The sequence below is a fragment of the Sugiyamaella lignohabitans genome, chromosome C (genome assembly GCF_001640025.1).
Source record: "Sugiyamaella lignohabitans strain CBS 10342 chromosome C, complete sequence".
NCBI classification, from domain to species: domain Eukaryota; kingdom Fungi; phylum Ascomycota; class Dipodascomycetes; order Dipodascales; family Trichomonascaceae; genus Sugiyamaella; species Sugiyamaella lignohabitans.
In genome coordinates, this window is record NC_031671.1 from 948946 (window position 1) to 970033 (window position 21088).

The 21088-nt window shown below is 43.7% G+C and overlaps 1 protein-coding gene across 1 annotated transcript; it reads left to right on the forward strand.

The window, feature by feature from the left end:
- Positions 1-3210: 3210 nt before the first annotated feature.
- Positions 3211-6009, forward strand: AWJ20_4012 (uncharacterized protein; the record flags this gene model as incomplete). The annotated part of the gene is made up of 1 exon (XM_018881060.1): positions 3211-6009. One exon carries the CDS (start codon positions 3211-3213, stop codon positions 6007-6009), a length of 2799 nt encoding a protein of 932 aa, XP_018733687.1.
- Between the last annotated feature and the right edge of the window lie 15079 nt (positions 6010-21088).

The window sequence follows — 21088 nt, forward strand, 5'->3', positions numbered from 1 at the left end:
CTTATAAGTAGCGGAGTATTGTAGCTGCTTTATAGGAGGTTTCATAAGCCCATTGTCTATAGCCTATGAGATAGAATACATAGTAAATGTTATTGAAGAAGGTATTTTTTTTTTAGCATTTATATTTTATTTTATGGCCATGCATGGCCATGCATTTTCCAGCCAGAATCAATTTATTTTTTGTCAAGTCTATTTTAGGGTACTGTAAGGATCCCGTAAATAGTTGAAGGAATTGATTCGCCAGATTTCATGCATTTGTATGGTTTAGTAGTAAAAGCGCAGCATGTCATTAGATTTGGTCCAGTCAGTCTTCTTAAGATATGTAAAAGGTATTGTCATGGCCTGGTTTGTTGGTTCTCGTTGACCGTCGTAACACTGTCGCCAATACAATGATTTTTTTGAGGGTTACGGCGACCCTACGTTGGAGGGATTGTGATCGCCAATTTAATGGTCCACGTTATATAGCTGAGGTGTGGGGCAGTTTACAGTCCTTGAAAATCTTTACAGGGTGTCAGCAAATAGTTGAAACGTACGATTCTGCGATGCATGCAATGTTAAATTGGTGATTTTTAGTGTTGACTTGGAATGGATTTATGCTATGTCTCAAAATTATAGACCACACAATTCAAAGCCTAACTCTAAAGCTAATGTGTAGTTGTTCAGCATTAGACAAATAAATCAGATGTACACTGTATAGCTTACTGACACTTTATCCTTATGTGGTGGTAATACATGGATACGAAGTAGAAATGTTCTATTAGTCGACCATACGCCGTATGATAAACCATTTTTCATCGGAAGAAGGTATCAGAACTAACTAATGGATTCGAGGGAAGTTGAAATTAGGTACTAGATGCGACATGTTGGGCGGTTGGCTGGCGTTTGAACAAATACAAGTTTAGGCAATCTACATATAACAATGTGTAACATGACAGCAATGACAGGAATGAGCACAAGTTAATCTGAAAGATAGATTTTGTTTGATAAACATACCTAGCTATAGATTAAAGCGGGGGCTAACTGTGCTCATAGGGAGTGACGACTAGGGATCAGGGGTTACATATCTAAGAAAGCAATTGTAAACTGAAAACAGACACCTACAGCAGTACATGGACAGAAGGAATTCGAATTTGAACGAAGATCCTGCCTCAACGATGAAAACAATAGGCCATCAAGCAACCAAAGCTTCGGAGCCCCACCTGCAGCATATTCCGAAAAATGCCCACCACGTCCCGAACTGAGAAACTTGCGACTAGGCGCATTGTAAAATCCTAACTCTGCTATATATCATCCCAAGACAAGACCCTCACCCCTTCTCGAACGGATCTTCATTTACTGAAACTCCGCAGAATGGAGCACAACGGCGTCTGGGACAGCGCCTCAGCCGCCAGAGGCACATCCCCTTTCAAAACCTTCCTCAGTCAGTCAGAGCAAGACAGGCATGCAGGCATCAGGCCCGCCAGTCTATACCCGGAAGACCCGGAATTTTGATCTTATGTGCCTTCAACGGCTGGTGTGTTGTTCCCGACTCCGCTCTTGCTTCGTAGGAGAGGCATTAAGTATATTTTGTGTAAAAGACTTGAAAGTAACGAGACCGGCCCTAGTCACCGGAGGGGACCAGCTAAGAACAAAGTTGCTAACTAAAAAGTTAGAATTCGGAACGCAAATGGGCAGGAGGCACAAACTCAAATACCAGGTAAAACTACATAACTACATATACCGCCATGGGACTATGGCGAGCGAGCGCTGGCCTGATGTCGGCAAACTTGTTTGGCTCGTGGAAAGCCAAGCTTAAATATCTTTTAAATATAGGGTTCTGGACCTTGAAGCCGGTTGAATTGTACCTCCGGCTGACGGCTGAGGCTCTGCCCTAGCCCCGATGCTCCTGTCGTCACGCTCGAGTCGGCGGGTTTTTTTTAATGCCCATCAGCCAGGTCACCCATTGTTTAACCAGACAGACTGCTTGAACGGTTGTACATCGGGTCGGAAACTGCAAGCTGCCGGGGTTACCCCTAGATTCAGCAGGGCTGCGACGCGTTTTTACACGTTGCGGTGCAAGGCACCCCTACTGTTTTAAGCAGCAGATCCTCGATTCTGTTACGTATGTGCCGAAAATACAAATCTAAAGCTTAACTTACGTGCATATCGCACCAGGCAAACTCCCAAAACCACTGCACGCCAGGCCTTGAAAGAGGGTTAGGGCAATCCTAATTATACTTGGAAATGGAAAATAACCCGTCGTGGCTTGGCATGGATGGCTTTTGCATTTATCTCCTTCGATAATCTCTGTCTTTTTAATTAAAGGTACATAAGATTTGTTAGCTGAGGTTTGATGTACAATAAAACCGCTGGGGTGTATTACAACACGGTATTGCAACAAAATCTACCATCTCTCAAATCACTTTTGCTAACTCATCTCCAAAATTAAGGACAAAGCCATTAGCTGGTCTGGACTGTTCCGGCTAGTAGAAACATCCACGCTGGTGTATTTGAAACTGACACTTGAGAATCTGGGTCTGACTTTGGAGACAGATTAGCATTTCGTTCTTGTTTATCCAACTATTATCGCAACACCGTTAATATCAAGATTAGCCATTTTTTTACTTTAGTGGTTGGTACAATCTACTCGTCTGATTAACTTTTGTACTATACGCTCGCTTTCCCTTCATTCGCTTCAGGGCAATTTGATTAATTTAGCGACTATTGATTTACAGGCTAGTGCCTAGTCATTGATATTACTTCTTTGATATCGATCTGAATCTTCAGCTGCTGTTGAACTGACTATCGTGACTATTGTAGGTTTATTTATTGTAAGTTCAAGTTTGATAGAGATGGTGGGTGACTTGGATATAATCTCTGGGTCTATTGTCAGATCTCGGTTTAATGACGCCAAACTTTGTTGCTAAGCTGGTTATGTATAGACTGATTGACGCTCCAAATACTAACAAAACTAGTCAAGTTCCGATCCGGTCATTTATAGTCAAGGTTATCTTCTTTTCAATTTTTGTTTGGTTCGGCTAGCAGGCTTCAATTTTCCTTCTAGTTTGTGTGTCTTAGTTGCTTTACTTTGTTTGTTCCTAACTCACTGGAGTATTCGGTCTGCTTCGCTTAAGTTTGTTCACACTTGAGACGCCAATTAACTTAAGTCTCGTGACTCGCATGCAATTATAAGCTTCGTTTTCTCTTGACTACGACTCTTTTCTTCCTTAGATGGATTATAATTCACAACCTGCTGGTGGTTATCCACAGCCACAAACTGGCGTTGCTGGCGCAGGTAGTAATCGTAGCACTGCGATAAGTCACAATGGTATGCCTAGATCTCGACACCAGCAACAACTTGAGGATATGTTGTTATCACCTGGCGGGGGTGTAGATAGCCATATGGATGACATGATCCAACGACCCGGATCTCGTGCTAATGTTAATGTTAATGGACCTAGTAATACAGGTCCTGGATATCTACCACGAAGTGCTAGTGCCATGTCTTTTGGCAGAAGAATCTCAACTTCTTCAGTAACCTCAGGATCTGGTAGAAATAGCACAGCCAACAATGCTGGTTTTTTTGGTTGGGGTAAAAAGAAGTTTAGTAATCAAGATTTCGATGATGATGACGACGAGGGTGGTACTGGAGCCATAGGCAAGGCAGAAGATGTACCGGATATTTCCATGAATGAGCTAACGGGGTTAAGAGACCGGGATCGGTATCCCACATTTGGAGGTGCTCCTGGTACACCGGGTGGCCCCACTAGTCCTGGTACTGGGGTTCCCTCAAATGGAAGAACAATGTCTATATCTAGTACTATGAGTGGTGGCGGATTTGATACGACACCTGTGATTCCAACCTTGAGAATGGGATCTGGAACCGCCGGTCCTCAAGGTACCGGACAGTACAGAAAAAACCTCACCAACTCATTAAAACAAGCTATTCGCTCTTCTGACGGCAGGCTTGTAGGGCTCAGTCAGAGCAGTCCTGGTCAAGGCCCGGTTCCCGGCCCTGGTTATGGATTAAGTGGTCCAAATGGCATGAGTGGAGGAAACGGTTATCCAATGCAACAACAGCGACCATATACACAACACCAACGACCCCCTTCTTTACAAAATAGCAGGCCTAATTCTGATCCGAGGCTGCGGTCATTAACGGGCCCTCCTAATCATGATTTTATCGGCCCTCCTCACAATGGTGGATCTGCAAGGACCATGTCGATGGGTGGGGGCATTGGCTATTTCCCTCCAAATGCCAATGGTATTGTTGGCCCAAGTGGTCCTGGAGCGCAAGGTGTAATTGGTGGGTCGCCTACCATGTCTGGAAGCCAAGGATTTGGTCCTGGACCTGGTCCGAATGTGGGCTTAGGACAGGGTGCTGGAAGGCCCACTCAACGGCTTTCACGGCCACCATCTCGTCTTTCACAACAACATGCACCCATGGTTACGGCTTCTACCATGACTGATCCTATAGATCTAGGAGATCTTCCTAGCCTTCCTAGGGAGCCCGGCACAAATGCAAATAAGAGCAGTAACTCTAGTACAAACAGCACGGACAGTACAGTGGATGGGACCGTCACAACCGCCACCACTATGTCCTCAGTCACCGGCAGCCCTATCAAGGCCATACCACTGTCAGCTGGAAACAACTCTGCAGATTTGAATGAGTTACGAGCGCTAAACAAGGCCTTGCTTGACGAGGTTCGACTTGTAACTAGTGAGCTAGCAGACTCCATCCGCCGGGAACTTGGTTTATCTACACACGAAGATGATTCGTCAATCGACAATGTATCCATATCTTCAAGTAATGGAGACAATGAAATTATTGAAGCTCGCCAAAGAGCTCAAAAACTAGTTATTCTTGAGCGTGAGCTGGATCTTGAACGCCGCAAGAGAATGGTTGCACAACAAAAGCATGAAGTTGACGAGCAACACCAATTGCTTACTAGCAACCAATACAAAATTATAGAACTGGAAAAAGAATTGGCCGAGAAAAACAGATTGTATGCCAATGAGAGGCGTGAGTCTGAGATGCTTCGAGACAATGTTTCTGCTCTAACCAACGAATACGAAGAGCTTCAGTTAGAAACAAATCAACTCAAGAATGGTATTCTCCCCGAACTCAAGTCACATGTGGCTGATTTAGAGGTGTTAACAGCTGCAGGTAATCCTATTGAACTTTTAAAACAAATTGAAGAACTCAAGGTGGAGAACAAGAAGTTGCAGGGACTAGTAGAGGAAAATTCAATGAGGGGACCCTTAGGCGAGAAGATCAAGGCTGTTGAAAGTCAGAGGGATGCTTTACGAGAGGCTCTACGATCATTAAAAGAACGAAATGACCACGAAATCCGTCAATCCACGGAACGTGTAAGGCAACTCGAGGGTAAGCTCGAGAAGGAAAAGGTTATTACCAATCAAATGCAACGCAAGCTTGTGCAAACTAGATCTCCTTCAGCATATGTTGCTCTAAATTCACCATATGAAGTACCATCGTCTGCAAACAATCACCATACCCTATCGACCTCTTCTTCCTCGGGATCATTGAATAGTGGACTTAACGGTTCGAATAACGTCGATGTAGGTCTTGCAAGCAGTACTGGCCTCGGGCAAAACACTGGAGGGTCAGGTTCCACTCTGAGCATTCCCAAAAGACGTGGAATTGGTAATCTACCTGGCATCACCCCTCCAGCAATGTCATTTAGTGAAATGAGACCCGCCTCGCCATCCCCAGTTAATTTTGAAATCTCCCAAGATCCTGCTTGGATAGATTATGTTAATCCGTCGAAGCTGCCTGTAAGCCAGGCCCATGCCCGTCAATTTTCTTCAACAAGCTATTCCTCGCAGGCCTCAAACTCTCCTACTTCCGAAACCGCGTCGTTATTTAAGACACCTACTTATCGTTCCAATGCTAGTAACAGTCCAACAACTGGCTTGTCTGCCAGTTCCTTGTCAATTTCCAATGGACGTACAGAGCACCTACCGCTTTCCCTAGCACCGGCTGCGGCGACAGCAACTACATCGTCGTAACACTATTTGATCTCATTTATTTTATAGAAATTGATGATTTTTTGCATTCTACTATTACCTAAGAAAGTATTGTCTCGCGCTAGAGTTATTACGTAATCCACCGACTTTGTTTGAAGGTAGATTACTTCGAACTGTTAAGAATGATTCCTAACTTTGTTCTTGCCGTTGTCCTTGCTCTTTACCAATGAGAAACATGAAGAAGACATTGACTCATAGACGGTAAGATAAATGAAAGTGTCTCATACGCCATCCTTTGTTAAATGCACTTGACGGCACAGCATTTCAGGGCAAAACCAGCGTAGAATTCAGCTGAAGGAAAGAATGTTTCATCGAAGTACTAAAATCTAGAAGGTGTTACTAGTTTTCTAGTCTTGAGTTTATTGAGTCCCAACGCCGCTCCCAAAATTCTGGCAATGTACCGTTTAGTCAAGTAAATAACCAGAAGACAAAATAACGGTGCCACCACTTGCCCGGCACCAATACCGGAGCTAGCAATATGAAGCTCCCCTCTCTGCCCTTACAATATTGTTTGGTGCTAAACTTTTCAGACGCGTTTTTTCCAGAAACATAGTCTGTGAAAACACCGGCGTTTGTTCTGTTTGCTGAAGTCTATAAACTATCACAGATGCATTGCTTTAGCTGCTCACCTTAGACGAACTTGGAGATCCATCTTGATATATCCGTGCAGTAAAGTTTTGGAGGATTATTGCAATGCAATACTAGATCGAAGAGAAATCCATTTGGAGATCCAGGTAAGGCAAGCATATGCTATCCCCTAACAACTAGAACCCAATTAGCAAGGTAATCAGAGAAAGAGAATCAGTTACCATTTTCTTAACATATCCTTTGCCTGGACTCAAGCCTTGATTATTCATAGCAAAATTTATTATATACCAAAATACTAAGAATGAGAGTAATTTGATGAACGACAAGTATCAGGCTCTGCCGGATCTCGTTTGCCCGGGGCAATCAGAGGTACTTGATTGGCACACTACGTACTTATGTATTTACAGCTATGGTGGCGGTTGCTTCTGGCCCGAGACCTTAAGCTTATTCCGACTCAAGAGTGATCTTGGCAATGTTGCAAAATCGCTCTAACTTACCCAAACTCATGAGAATCTCTGACTTCTTGGCTTGATGTAGGTCCAAGGTATCAACTCCCATATCAAGGAGCTTCAGGTAAGCTTCGTTGACTGCCAGTAGTTGTTTCAAGAGGGATCGTCGGTGGATTCTAGCTTGCTCGACAGTAACCTTCAAACAAGTGAAGGTCAGCTTGTCATCGCAAACACCACTGTAAGCGTAGCTAAGGTTCAAGCTATCCATAAAAGCTTCGAACTTCAAGTACTCTTTGGAACCATAGGAATAGTTAGTAAGTCTGGAAGGCAGGTTAGCAAGTCTGTTCATCAGACGTTGAGAGGGAGCAGTGGTGGTAGTGATGGAAGTGGGGTGAGAGGTAGTGCGAGGCGATGGCTTCGATGGTCTGGGAATAGAAGGGGCCTTGCGGGGGTTCATGTAGGTATCGGAGAGGGTTGAGATTGCGGAGCAAGATGAATGGTGGCTGGCGTGGTGATGGGAGCTGGAGTGAGAGCTGGAGGGAGTGCTGGAGGGAGTGCTGGAGGGAGTGCTGGAAGGAGTGCTGGAGTGAGAGCTGGGAACTGAGTTAGAAGAAGTGCTGGTGGTTAAAGAGATAGGAGCTGCCATTGGGATAGAGGGGCAGGAGGTAGAGCGGGTACTTCGAGATGAGAAAGGAGCGAGTGGAATGCGTTTCGAAGGAAGGGATGAGGAAGAAACAGAACGGGTGCGAGCTGCTGGTAATGGGGTAGAGGTGGCGAGTGGGGTGAATTGGTAGGTAGTAAAAGAACGTGAGCGAGAAGAAGAGGGATGAGAGGTGGAGCGAGATGAGGATGCAGTGGATGTGGAGTGGGAGGTGGAATGCGAAGACAATGAAGCGGGGCGAGTGGCAGAGTGTGAAGAGGGTGAGGTGCAGGATGAGGTGGTTGAATGGGTAGTAGAACGTCTGGAATAGGAGGGAATGGACCCAGAAGTAGAGGAAGCAGTTGAATGATGGAAAAGGCGAGCTAGAGTGGCTGTGCTACCAGAGGTAGAAGCACTGCGGGAAGTGGTGGAGGAAGAACGAGAACTGTGGCGGGAACTCGTAGTAGATTCGGTGAGGGAGACATTCGTAACGGTTCTGAGAGGGGACTGGATGGATGGAGAGAAGGTACGTTTGAGCGTGGTTGGGCGTGGTCTGGCAATGCAGGGTATGCGAGGGATAATTCGAAGGGCGTTAGCAGAAGAAGTAGCGGTAGCGGTAGAAGCACGAGCACGATACATTTTTGCTTAGTACTAGGGGGGAAAGAAAAAGAAGAAGAAAGCAGCAGCAGCCGAATGCGCGCTTATATAAACAAAACGTTTCTTTTTCCACTTTGTTGTTTGTGTTTGGGACATGTGGGTCTAGTATACATTTCTTTTTCTTGTGGCCACCTATTTCGGTTAATGTACCGATGAAAAGACACAAGCCGCACCACACTCTCTGACCATGGCCTGTGTTTTTATACTTTCTTTAAACTAATCTCTAAGCTATGGATCCAAGTCCTTCCCTCATGATAGGGATAATAAGGTAATGCATGATACGAGCTGTATTAAGCAATTAGGCTTCATCGCGATCGACCGATGCTTGCATATTCCGTACCTTATCTTCTGATCTACGTCTGTGTCGGTTTATCTTATCAATATGCGTGCATGCATATAGCTGATTTTATTCCTACAAAAAAAAAGCTCATGATTCAAGTAGTGTGACTTGAACGTCCCAGTGCTCAAATGGACGGGATGCTCTTTAGATTGCAACCTTATCATATCACGGTAGGTATCATATACACATATGTAAACCACCCTCTATTCGTCGCCGTAGACGTGAACCACTTACTGTCTCTTTTAAACGCTTCATAACTCATAATAGTCAACCTATCCCAAGTATATAATAGAAGAATAACAATATTAATATGAGGCACCTATGGTTTTCGGTAGCCAGATTATTGCTACCAAGCCAGCACCTCTTTAACATTCTTTGTTATACTGGCCTACTATCTTCGGTTCATATGTTTGAAGATCTAAACCCTGCCCTAGAGTAATAGTGGCCCCATTAGGACCCAAGGTTGACTGGATCTCTTCAACGCTCTTGAAGTGTTGAGTTTTCTTAGGATTGATAAAAGTGAGACGAGAATGTTGGATGTCAACTATTTGCGGCTCTGACAGGGTAATGTTGTCAGAGTTACTAAGAGTTACTAAAGACCCGACCCATCAGGGACTCCAGCGAGCCCTTCATTAGTCTCACAGATCCAATCATAGGTTTTTACGGCGGACCAATGGAGGGGAGAAAAGTGTTATTTTATCATAGCTCTAAGCAGAGATGTTACAGTAAACATCCCCGCCGTACCAAGACACTCCTATTACACACCGCCCTATACAAAATCTTTGATGCCCATAGCTTTAATCTTGAGTATTTAATGACGGATTGTCAAGTAGTTTTTTCAGAAGAGATTCCCGATACTACGAAAAAAAATGTTTTTGTAAAAATTACAGCACCTTCTGTTCACGCCTGGTCTCCCACGGCATTACTGATCAAGGCTCTTAGAGGCTTGAATATGATTGATCGGACGGGAAATCTTATTTTACTCTAGATATGGCCGTAACTGACGATAACACATTCGGACCAAACTTAACACACCTTTGGCAATCCAAGGAATATAGTTGGCCTCAATGACTATTGTCAAAGCGTACAGCATCATCTCGATGATTGATGCATCACTTAGAGTTGTCCGAAACAGGCACAGATCTAGCTGTCTCAAAACCTATCAGCCGGTATTAACCCGATATAGTAATTGTATCGCTTAAAGAGGTTGACTGAATGGTGAGTATTTCAGGGTTAATTAACGTACAAATGATAAAAATAGAGATCACCCTATGCCAGGTGATCTTATCGCCAATAATATCGGATTATTAATTACCTCTCAACTCTTTAACGCTCTGCCGGATTCTTATGAGATACACTTCAACAAACACCTTTAACGATCACAGCGAGCACGGCTGATGATCTACACGCTTATCTTAATGCCATGTTACCTTGCACTATCTATTTTACACCATTTGAGTAGTCTACTTAGCCTGCTACGCCAACTTTGATTTCTTCATTGCTTATCGGAAACCAGGAGATTTTTACACTATTTAAGATAAAGTTGTCTCGCAACTTCTGTCCTACATAACCATTTATAACAGGCTCTATTGCTGTTGAGGCTACTCTACGGACCTGCTTGAGTTGTTTATATCCTAGCACTGGGCCCCCACAATGTTTAAATATATGGTTAATTAATATGTGCAGCTAACACGTGTGCATTGCATCCGTAATGGAAGATGAACTGAAGTTCTTAATGCATTTATTAAAAAAAAGAAAAAAGGTAGCCGCAGCAACCACAGTCAAAACAACAATAAAAAGAAACGGGAGTTTGTTTATATAAATGAGTGGCGTTGATGCATCCTTCTTTCTCCTTTTCTCTTTTCTTATCCCTCTTAAGAAAAATGTCTTCTACATCGGCTGCACCATTTTTTATTGTGAACTCCATCAAAATTATTCCTCGCGTACCTTATCGCAAGAGGCCTACTCGTACCACCCTTAACGTAAACCATATACCTTACCAGCACAGCCCACTCCGGGAAGTCACCAATGCCTCCGACTTTGATTCCAATGCCGATTCTGACAGCACTGAGATTCTTGAAGCAGCCCACTTGGATCATTCTTCGTTCTGTTCTGGAAAAGAAGCTACAACTTCAACTTCTACTTGTTCTTCTTCGTCTAGCTTGGCTGATTTCTTTTCAAAGTCCCTTGAAAAGAGCAAAAAGGCCAACAAGAGCAAGAAGGGAAAGCAAACGAAGAACAGTAAGGCGAAAGAGAAGAGCACGGTCAGCAAGCAACCAAAACAATGGCAACCTTACCCCACAGGACCGGATAGATTTAACGCGATGTTTGCCAGTGCCAAGCCGGTACCTCGCTTGAGAGAGTATAAGAAGCGTAGGCCCTTATACCCACCTTCTGGCCGACCCCCTCCTTCATACCCTTACACTTGTTGCTGCCCTACCCCCAGCACTCCAGTTCCACTCACATTCCAACCCCCTGTATACCGCTCGATCTTTGCATACCCTCCCGAGTTTTTACGCAGTGTCTGTGCTGCGAATTCCCGCACCAATACCCCCGCACCAGCCACTGAATCAGTTTCCAATTCCAACGACAAAGCTACTGAGCAAGAAGTCCCTCTTTCTGACACCAATAACAAGCCGGAAGACATGCCTCAACCTCCTGAAGATACAATGCGAATCGTGGAACTAATAGAAACTACTGAAACTGGCTGGTACAACGTTGTCACTAATGCTGCTTTTAGAATAACTAGAACTCTTTTCTCCTGGGCCAAGAAATCCTTCTTTGGTAGTGACCTGTAAGTTCTGTATATAGTCTTTCTATATGTATATAGCCAATAAACTAGCCCGGCTGTCTCAGGCAGTTGGGCCTTTGACCCGTACTTTCATCCGCCGAAATGTAGACTACTAAACAATTAGTCTCAAGCTTATATATCATCAATATCTTATGCTCATATTTCTACTATGAGTAGCTGTCTTTATATTTTGGGCCACATTCCCATAGTGAAGTCAAGCAAGAGTTTGGGGGTCTAATTATTCACAATGATAAAGAGTAAAAGGGTTATCCTCTCGTCTGCATTCGTTCTCTCTTTTCTAACTAGGAATATTAGAAGATGTACGTATTTCACATTTGCCAAATTCAACCTCAGTAAAAACGGATCCATTGATGTAAGTTCAGATTCATTCAAAAGCGGCCCGAATAGTTTATAGAGTTTTAAGATTGGTAAGGCTCCGATTAAAACCAAAGGGTATGAAGTACAGGCAGGAAAAACAACCAAAGCGATGCACCATGATCAGAATGAAATAAGTTAGGAATGACTTCACTCGTGATACTAGAAGTAATTAGACTCATGTTTAACAGTGAGGAAATAAACCGGGTAAGAAGACACAGTAACACGGCGAAATGTAGCAAGGAAATCAAGCAACGGGAAATTAGTATAGTTTTTGGTCGGACCCTACTCTGTCACCAACACTTTATTGTCCATGATCAGGGATGATTGTACACAGACATTAAGATAGATCTTTACCCCCTACAATTCGGTTAAGGCATGTGTATAAATTAGTTGTCCTCCTAGATAATTATAATATTTTATTGGGCGCTACAATCTTAATATATTTTTTAATATATTGTAATGTTATAGATAAATTATTAATTTAATAATATAGTTATAAAATATATAAATAATCCTAATCATAATATAGTTTGAATATCAATTGATAATACTAAATTACTTAGAGGATGGAAGCAGTAGTAGATATGTTCTAATCAAGTAGAGTATATTAGTAGTTACAGTAGTAGAGTAAGACTAAAAAAGAGTAAAGCAGGCTAGAGTTGTAGCCAAGTAGAGTAGAGTGGTCAGACTAAAATAGATTCTGACAGTAGACTAGCATAGAATGGCTAGGAAATTAAAGCAGCACAATAGACTGGCGTAGAGTAGACCAAATAAGGATAGAGTAGTAAAGACCAAGTAGAGACCAAGTACAGTGATGTTTATTAGACACAGTAGAGAGTAGAGCTTTTTTTTTCCAGGGTTTTCATTTAGATTCTTTTTTTTGCCAGGGTTTTCAGTTTTTCCTTTTTTCAAACAGAAGTAGTAGAGAGTAGTGGAGAGTAGAGAAAAAAACCAGACAGAGACCGAGAGACCAGAGAGAAAATAGACCAAGAGAAGAACAGAGAGCCAATGAGAGAAACCAGAGCAGCATGAATGGTAATGTTACTAAAGTGAAGTGGTGTGATGATGGAGCCAGTTTTAGCGAACAACAATCTGTGAGATGATTTAAATTGACACCCGACCTTGTGATGAAGGGCTGCGAGTTTTGAAAACATGTCGAACCGCAGACAGCGGCGCCAGTGTAGTAAAACCTCAGTAGGGGTGGGAGATCGGGGTGACTAGAAGTGATATCCAAGGATGGCGACTCTGAGGAAGCCACAATCAAATTGCAAAACTAGGCGCAGCAAGGAGCGCGCCACTGTTAAGACTCATGATTTCAATGAATGATTGTTGTACTAGTAGTCATAGTCAAGTGGTGTGTTGTTGGCCAGATTGTTGACCGACTGGATGCAAATAAAGTAGTTGTGAATTGGTACTTTGGAGTAGTTTCGTTGCTGCAAAAGACTGGCTGGTTCCTCAATTGAATGGCAGAATAACCAAGAGCGGTTGATGGCTTTAATAGCCGAGAGTGCGGAGCGTGCATTTTCGCACCGCTTTCCAAGACCTGGTGATGGCACGTTTAACCGTAAGAGGCTTTGGTTTAGGTGGGGGTGGTGGTTTAGGATAGACTGGGACCGGAATAGTTCGAATGACCCGTTTGGGAGGAGGAGGAGGACGGTTGGCACGTTCAAGAGCCCGTTGAGCCTTCCATTCCTGTGTTTCCCGCCACAACTTTTGAATCTTCTCTCTCTCAGTCAAGGGTCTAGGTGGTTCTTCGACGACTTCAACCACAACAACAGGTTCAGGTTCAGTTACCTCACCACAGTCAACAAGGACTAGAGCGGGGTGGATGTCATACCAATACCAGACAGTGAGGAGTAAAAAGGTAAACAATAGGTGAAGAGGGTCCTCATGGACAGAAACACTGAAGATAGCGTGAGCTAAAACAGTAGACACAATGAAAGTCATTGTTGATCGACGAAGAAGTAAATTTGATTCGAGAGAGTCGGTTTGTAAAAAAAGTGATAGTGAAGAGGAAGAGAATACGGGGGGAGAAGACGCATATTTATATTTTTTGGGCTCTAGCGTAACCTGCCGTGCTTGTACATAGCCCCCATAATGAGTTCGCCATTTGTTGTTGTTCCTGCAGAAGCAACGCACTGAATGCGGTATCGGTACTCTGTGCCCATAAACTTCCCCAAAACTACCCCTAACCTACTGCAATGCAATGCGTGCTGATGCAGGGAAGATGCAGGGAAGGTCTGAAAGGGGAACTCTTAATCAAAATCCATAAGATTCCCAAAAAATACCCGTAACCTGATGCAATGCAATGCAGCACCTGTGGGTAACAGTGCCTAATCTGGCATTTAAGCATAAATTTCCTAAAAACTATGCCTAACCTGATGCATAGTCACGTGCAAATCGGCTGAAGCCATCGGTGACCTGGTGCGGTCTAAAGCATGGAACCCCATAAATTCTATTAAAATCTGACAGGTTTAATATTGTGTTTAGTTCAGTCGTCTAGAGAGACCATGCCTAGGGTTCAATCAGGAGTAAGTCCATCGTGGCGGCTAGTAAGCTAGACCCGATAGTGATGACTCTCGCTCGTCACAAAATGATATAATTGTTCTCCGCAGTTGTGTGTTCCCCGGGGCTGCTTTTCAAGCACTACGTCCTCTAAAAGTGTCCGTACTGCTTCATATAGCTAACCTTTGACAAGTCCCAATCCGGCTCAGCCTAGTTTGCTTCTTCGCTTTTTTCAGAACGCAATTACCTGAGTAATTTTGTCCAGATACTCCAAGGGGATAGCTTAAATGTGCTCTATCATTCAATTGCTATTAGATGCCTGCCAATATCTGATTCCATTAAGATGTATTCGTCAACTGAGCTGATCATAATCCCAGAATGCTATTAAGTGAAATGCTTGCAAAAATTAAAACGAATATGGACAAATATATTCTACTAATGCTGAGTAAGTATTCTGTCCTTGCCTTATTGGTAAACTATATATTCTGACATTGGACCCTCAAGGAAATGCGGGTGAAATAGAGGGAGGTCATTTAATTCTATTATCACGTGCCATTTACAGCGTAGGGCCCTACCCCCCGAACTCTTCGCTGGAATGATCATATATCCTGTTATTACAATAGTCTATGTGATACAAGCCCGTCTAGACAAAGCGTACTGTGGCAGGCTCTAAAACCTCATTCACTTGCCAAAATACAAACCATAGTCAGTACGGATTCGATCCATTCAGAATGTGACAGGTCAGCAATGAGCTCAGATTTCTAGCAGGGCTTGTATGCATGCACGCTGATAAGATAAGCACGTAACCAGATAGCACTACAGATAAGATGGAAATATGCAATCATCGGTCGATCGCGATGGAGCTTAATTATCCAAGGCGATTCGAATCGTGCATAATCTTGGTTATCCTTGTCATGAGCTAAGGATTCTATAAGTCGCCGACATTGTTTACTTCAGGGATTTATCGAAAAAACGAATCATTACGGGCCATGGTCTATAGTCAGAGGGTGCGGCGTGACTTTGTATCTATTAATGGACACATTGACCGAAATAGGGTCCTGGCCACAACAAATGCACCTGGAAAAAGAAAATATCGACCCACATGACCCAAGCACAAACACAACAAAGTGGAAAAAGAAATGCTTCTGTCAATATAAGCGCGCGTTCGGCCGCTGTTGCTTCTGTTTTCTTCTTCTTTTTCCCTCTCTAGTACTAAGCAAAAATGTATCGTGCTACTACAACCGCCACTTCTTCTGTTAACGCTCTTCGAATTATTCCTCGCATACCTTACAAATCCAGACCTCGCCCAACCGTCATCAAACGTACTTTCTCTCCACCCATCCAGTCCCCTCTCAGAACCGTCACCAATGTCTCCCGCACCGAATCTACTACGAGTTCCCGCCACAGTTCTCGTTCCTCTTCCTTCTCCTCCTCCACCACTACTTCCCACAGTGCTTCTACTTCTGGTAGCACAGCCACTCTAGCTCGTCTTTTCCATCATTCTGCCGCTTCTTCTTCTTCTAGATCAATTCCCTCCTATTCCAGACGTTCTGACACCAGCTCAACCACCTCACCCTCTTCACACTCTGCCACTCGCCCCGCTTCATTGTCATCGCATTCCACCTCCCACTCCACATCCACTGCATCCTCATCTCGCTCCACCTCTCATCCCTCTTCTTCTCGCTCACGTTCTTTTACTACCTACCAATTCACCCCGCTCGCCACCTCTACCCCATTACCAGCAGCTCGCACCCATTCTGTTTCTTCCTCATCCGTTCCTCCTCAACGCATTCCACTCGCACCCTTCTCGTCTCGCAATACCCGCTCCACCTCCTGTCCCTCTATCCCCATGACAGCTCCTCTCTCTTCAACAACACGTGCTCCTAACTCAATTCGCAGCTCTCAGTCCAGTTCTCACACCAGCGCTCGCTCCAGCTCTCACTGCAGTTCTCACTCCGGCTCTCACTCCAGCTCTAACCCCAGCTCCCGTCACCACTCCAGCCACAACAACTCTAGCTCTACAACCTCAACCCTCTCCGATACCTACATGAACCCCCGCAAGGCCCGTTCTATTCCCAGACCATCGAAACCATCCCCCCGTACTACCGCTTACCCCACTTCCATCACTACCACCACTGCTCCCTCTCAACGTCTGTTGAACAGACTTGCTAACCTGCCTTCCAGACTTACTAACTATTCCTATGGTTCCAAAGAGTACTTGAAGTTCGAAGCTTTTATGGATAGCTTGAACCTTAGCTACGCTTACAGTGGTGTTTGCGATGACAAGCTGACCTTCACTTGTTTGAAGGTTACTGTCGAGCAAGCTAGAATCCACCGACGATCCCTCTTGAAACAACTACTGGCAGTCAACGAAGCTTACCTGAAGCTCCTTGATATGGGAGTTGATACCTTGGACCTACATCAAGCCAAGAAGTCAGAGATTCTCATGAGTCTGGGTAAGTTAGATCGATTCTGCGATATTGCCAAGATCACTCTTGAGTCGGAATAAGCTTAAGGTCTCGGGCCAGAAGCAACCGCCACCATAGCTGTAAATACATACATAAGTACGTAGTGAGCCAAACAAGTACCTCTGATTGCCTCCGGCAAATGAGCTCGGGCAGAGCCCGATAATCCTCATAGAGCCTTCCTTCACCCTTATATATTATGCAAGGTCCTATTGTATACACAAGTATTGCTCTATATTTCAGCTCATGACTACTTCAATGTTTATTGCGTCCATTACATTTATCGAATTACAATCGACAAGCAACTTCTCCTTAAAGCTTACTAGGTGGTCCTAATCTACTACTATTAGTTCCCGGCTCCAGGAAGGAATTGCGACAAATATGGAGCTATCATATGGAACCCAAGTCGCACTATACCCAATTATCTCTGGGGTCGTTGTTTGCCCAATGTAGATAGTCACTACCTTGTGGATTGTTGCTAGTCTAAAAGTGACATGTAGTATACCGCCCTGCATTGTAATTCACAATACTGATTGATGCACACCCGATCGAAAACGATTGCTACACACCAAATAACTGCCCAAGCTTAGGTTGTTGACCGCCAGTCTATCTCTAATTGGATTAGAAGTATCTCTCGAAGTACAGATGAACTCTCAGATAACGAACGCTGTATTATCTCCTGGTAAGATTAGTAATCGCCCTGGCAAGTATTGTTTAGTCAAGGTCTCACAATAGAAGCAGTCAGAAGTTAAAGTGACAGCGACATCCTTCTGGTATTTGTCTAAGGATTTCAGAGCCTAAAAGTCCCATCATCCAAACCAGTTCAAAATGCGGTTTACTCCATGCCTGTAGAACCTGAGAATGTACCCGTTACAAAAATGCCACAAGAAAGCAAGATTACAGCACAACAAGCTAACACTTGTCTGCTGAATTCATTCCTAGTGAATCCCACCTATGCAAAGAGTATAGTTAACTGTTCTTTTTTTCGAGTTTACATATCTCGATGAATGTCAAATAGCGGACTTCGTTAGATTATGGGGTCCTTCCGTCAGTTTGTAGATTATCACTTCTTGTGGAGTGCTTGGTAGTGTGGGACGGAGTTCAGTCTAGCAAAATTCTATACAAAAGAATGCAAAGGTGGGCCGGCTGGCTTGTGCTTCCTTCCCGGCCACGATTTGCTGTAATAGCCTATTTTTTCAACCGATTAATTTTATTTTCAGTTAAAATGACGTGAATTACTTTAACTATCACGAGTGGAGTCATTTTTAAATCCTCTGTTCATTTGGATCATGCTGTCTCGCAATCCCTGCCTGCCCTTATGATTTGGCTCTGGCCGGAATCTTACGAATCATTGAGCTTTTTATGAGCTTAAGTAAATTAAATGGTGGGTCTCTTACTACTGAAGTTAAAATTGCAAATGTGAAAGGCGTACTACTTCTACCGCTTTTGGGTCACGAAGCAAAACGCAACGTGGATGCGAAACCTTCGCTGTCGCCGTTCATGAGATATCGGCCGTCGGGCTAGAAACTGACCTCGGTCGCGAACCCGGGGTTGTTGTATCCGGTGAACTCTTTTTTACGGTTGGCTTTGAACCGGTCAGTGGCGCCAAACACGAGAATGCGGTTGTCCATGCTTCTAGCAGCAACATGTTTTCCACTTAGATGCAGCTTCACAGACGGTGGAAGAGAGGCTATCCTCGTTACTCGTCATCCGTTGAATCCACATAAAGTCAGAGCTAATTACAAACATCAAATTAAAATGATAAAGATGAAGCCAAGTCCAGAATAATTCTAAAAAGCAAAACTACGATCCTACTGAAATAAAGACTATTCTGAAAACACTTGATCCTTTCTCTATGGTTTTAACGACTTATGAAAATGGTCTTCAAATGACTGGTATACGCTTATGGAAAGTAATGAATAGAGAGGACTGGCGGGATAAGCTGCCTTTGTCTGTTCAGTCTCGGAAGAGGTGGATAGTAGGGATCACGAAGAGACAGAACTGGCAGAACAGACCGCTATTGTCTGTCTAGTCTCAGGAGAAGTGCCCGCAGAGTATTGTGAAGATACAAGGGCTGAGGGAGCTACCATGGATGATGGAGTAAAAGGTCTGCACAATGTCAAGGTTGTAGTACCACAAGCGCCATTAGAAAAAATCTCAGTTACCTGGATAGACATTGGCAGGGTGTACGTAGACACTATTGGTATGTGGAGCGATATATAAGGACACAGGAGTTACTCATTAAATACTTCAGTAGAGATATGTACTTGATGGGATCAATGAAATCTAAGCTTGACACAAATTGTTTAGCGGTCTACATATCGGCGGGTAAACCTTTTTGGGTAAAAGCCCAGCTGCCTGAGACAGCCGGGCTAGTTTATTGGCTATATACATATAGAAAGACTATATACAGAACTTACAGGTCACTGCCGAAGAAGGATTTCTTCGCCCAGGAGAAAAGAGTTCTAGTTATTCTAAAAGCAGCATTAGTGACAACGTTGTACCAGCCAGTTTCAGTAGTTTCTATTAGTTCCACGATTCGAATTGTATCTTCAGGAGGTTGAGGCATATCTTCCGGCTTGTTATTGGTGTCAGAAAGAGGGACTTCTTCCTCAGCAGCTTTGTCGTTGGAATTGGAAACTGATTCAGTGGCTGGTGCGGGGGTATTGGTGCGGGTATTCGCATTACAGACACTGCGTAAAAACTCGGGAGGGTATGCAAAGATCGAGCGGTAGACAGGGGGTTGGAATGTGAGTGGAACTGGAGTGCTGGGGGTAGGGCAGCAACAAGTGTAAGGGTATGAAGGAGGGGGTCGGCCAGAAGGTGGGTATAAGGGCCTACGCTTCTTATACTCTCTCAAGCGAGGCACCGGCTTGGCACTGGCAATCATCGTGTTAAATCTATCCGGGCCTGTGGGGTAGGGTTGCCATTGTTTTGGTTGCTTGTTGACCGTGCTCTTCTCTTTCGTCTTACTGTTCTTCGTTTGCTTTCCCTTCTTGCCTTTGTTAGCCTTTTTGCTCTTTTCAAGGGACTTTGAAAAGAAATCAGCCAAGCTAGACGAAGAAGAACAAGTAGAAGAAGTTGAAGTTGTAGCATCTTTTACAGAACGGAACGAAGAATGATCCAAGTGGGCTGCTTCAAGAATCTCAGTGCTGTCAGAATCGGCATTGGAATCAAAGTCGGAGGCATTGGTGACTTCCCGGAGTGGGCTGTGCTGGTAAGGTATATGGTTTACGTTAAGAGTGGTACGAGTAGGCCTCTTGCGATAAGGTACGCGAGGAATAATTTTGATGGAGTTCACAATAAAAAATGGTGCAGCCGATGTAGAAGACATTTTTTTTAAGAGGGATAAGAAAAGAGAAAAGGAGAAAGAAGGATGCATCAACGCCACTCATTTATATAAACAAACCCCCGTTTCTTTTTATTGTTAATTTTACTGTCGTTGCTGCGGCTACCTTTTTTCTTTTTCTGATAATGCAACTCTATTGATGCATTTTGAATTTTATTCGGACATCTATCTATCCTGTAAGTTACGATCTGCCCTTGCCGATGCTATTTAAGCATGACACCTGCACAGATAATCAACCTTAAATTTAAACATTCTTGGCGGGTGCTAGGATTTCAACAACCGAAAGCAGGAGGAGCCTCAAAATTAAAGCCTGCTAAAAAATGTTTATGTTGGACGAAAGCTGTCAGAAAGCTTTATCGTTTAACAAAGTAATATTCTCCTGCTTTCCGATAAGTAGTAAAACAGTCAACGGGAGTAGAAGACTAAGTAGACTGCTCAAATGGTGTCAAATAGTAATGCAAGATAACTGCCCGTTAAGATAGTGATGTTGTAGATCTCCAGCCGTGCCCGCAGTGATGATTACAGATGTTTGGTAAAGTGTGTCTTATAGGATTCCAGTAGGTGTGAGTTAACAAATGGTTACCAATGTAAGATTACTCCAACAACACATGGCATAGGGAGAGCTCTAGTTTTCTTTTAAGGTACGTAAAATTCACATTGAGGTACTCTTTGTACTGAAAACCTCTTTTAAGCTATATCATTCTTATGTCGCGGTATCCAAATAGAGGGTATGGAACTGTTAAGAGTACGCCTGTTTCGGACGGCTCCTAATGATATGACGGCTCCCAATGATATCTCCATCATCAAGAGTATATTGCACGTCTTTCCATCAGTCACTGACACTATCTACTTAAATTCATCGAATGAAGTCTCGAACTCAAGTATAACTCCAAGATGTT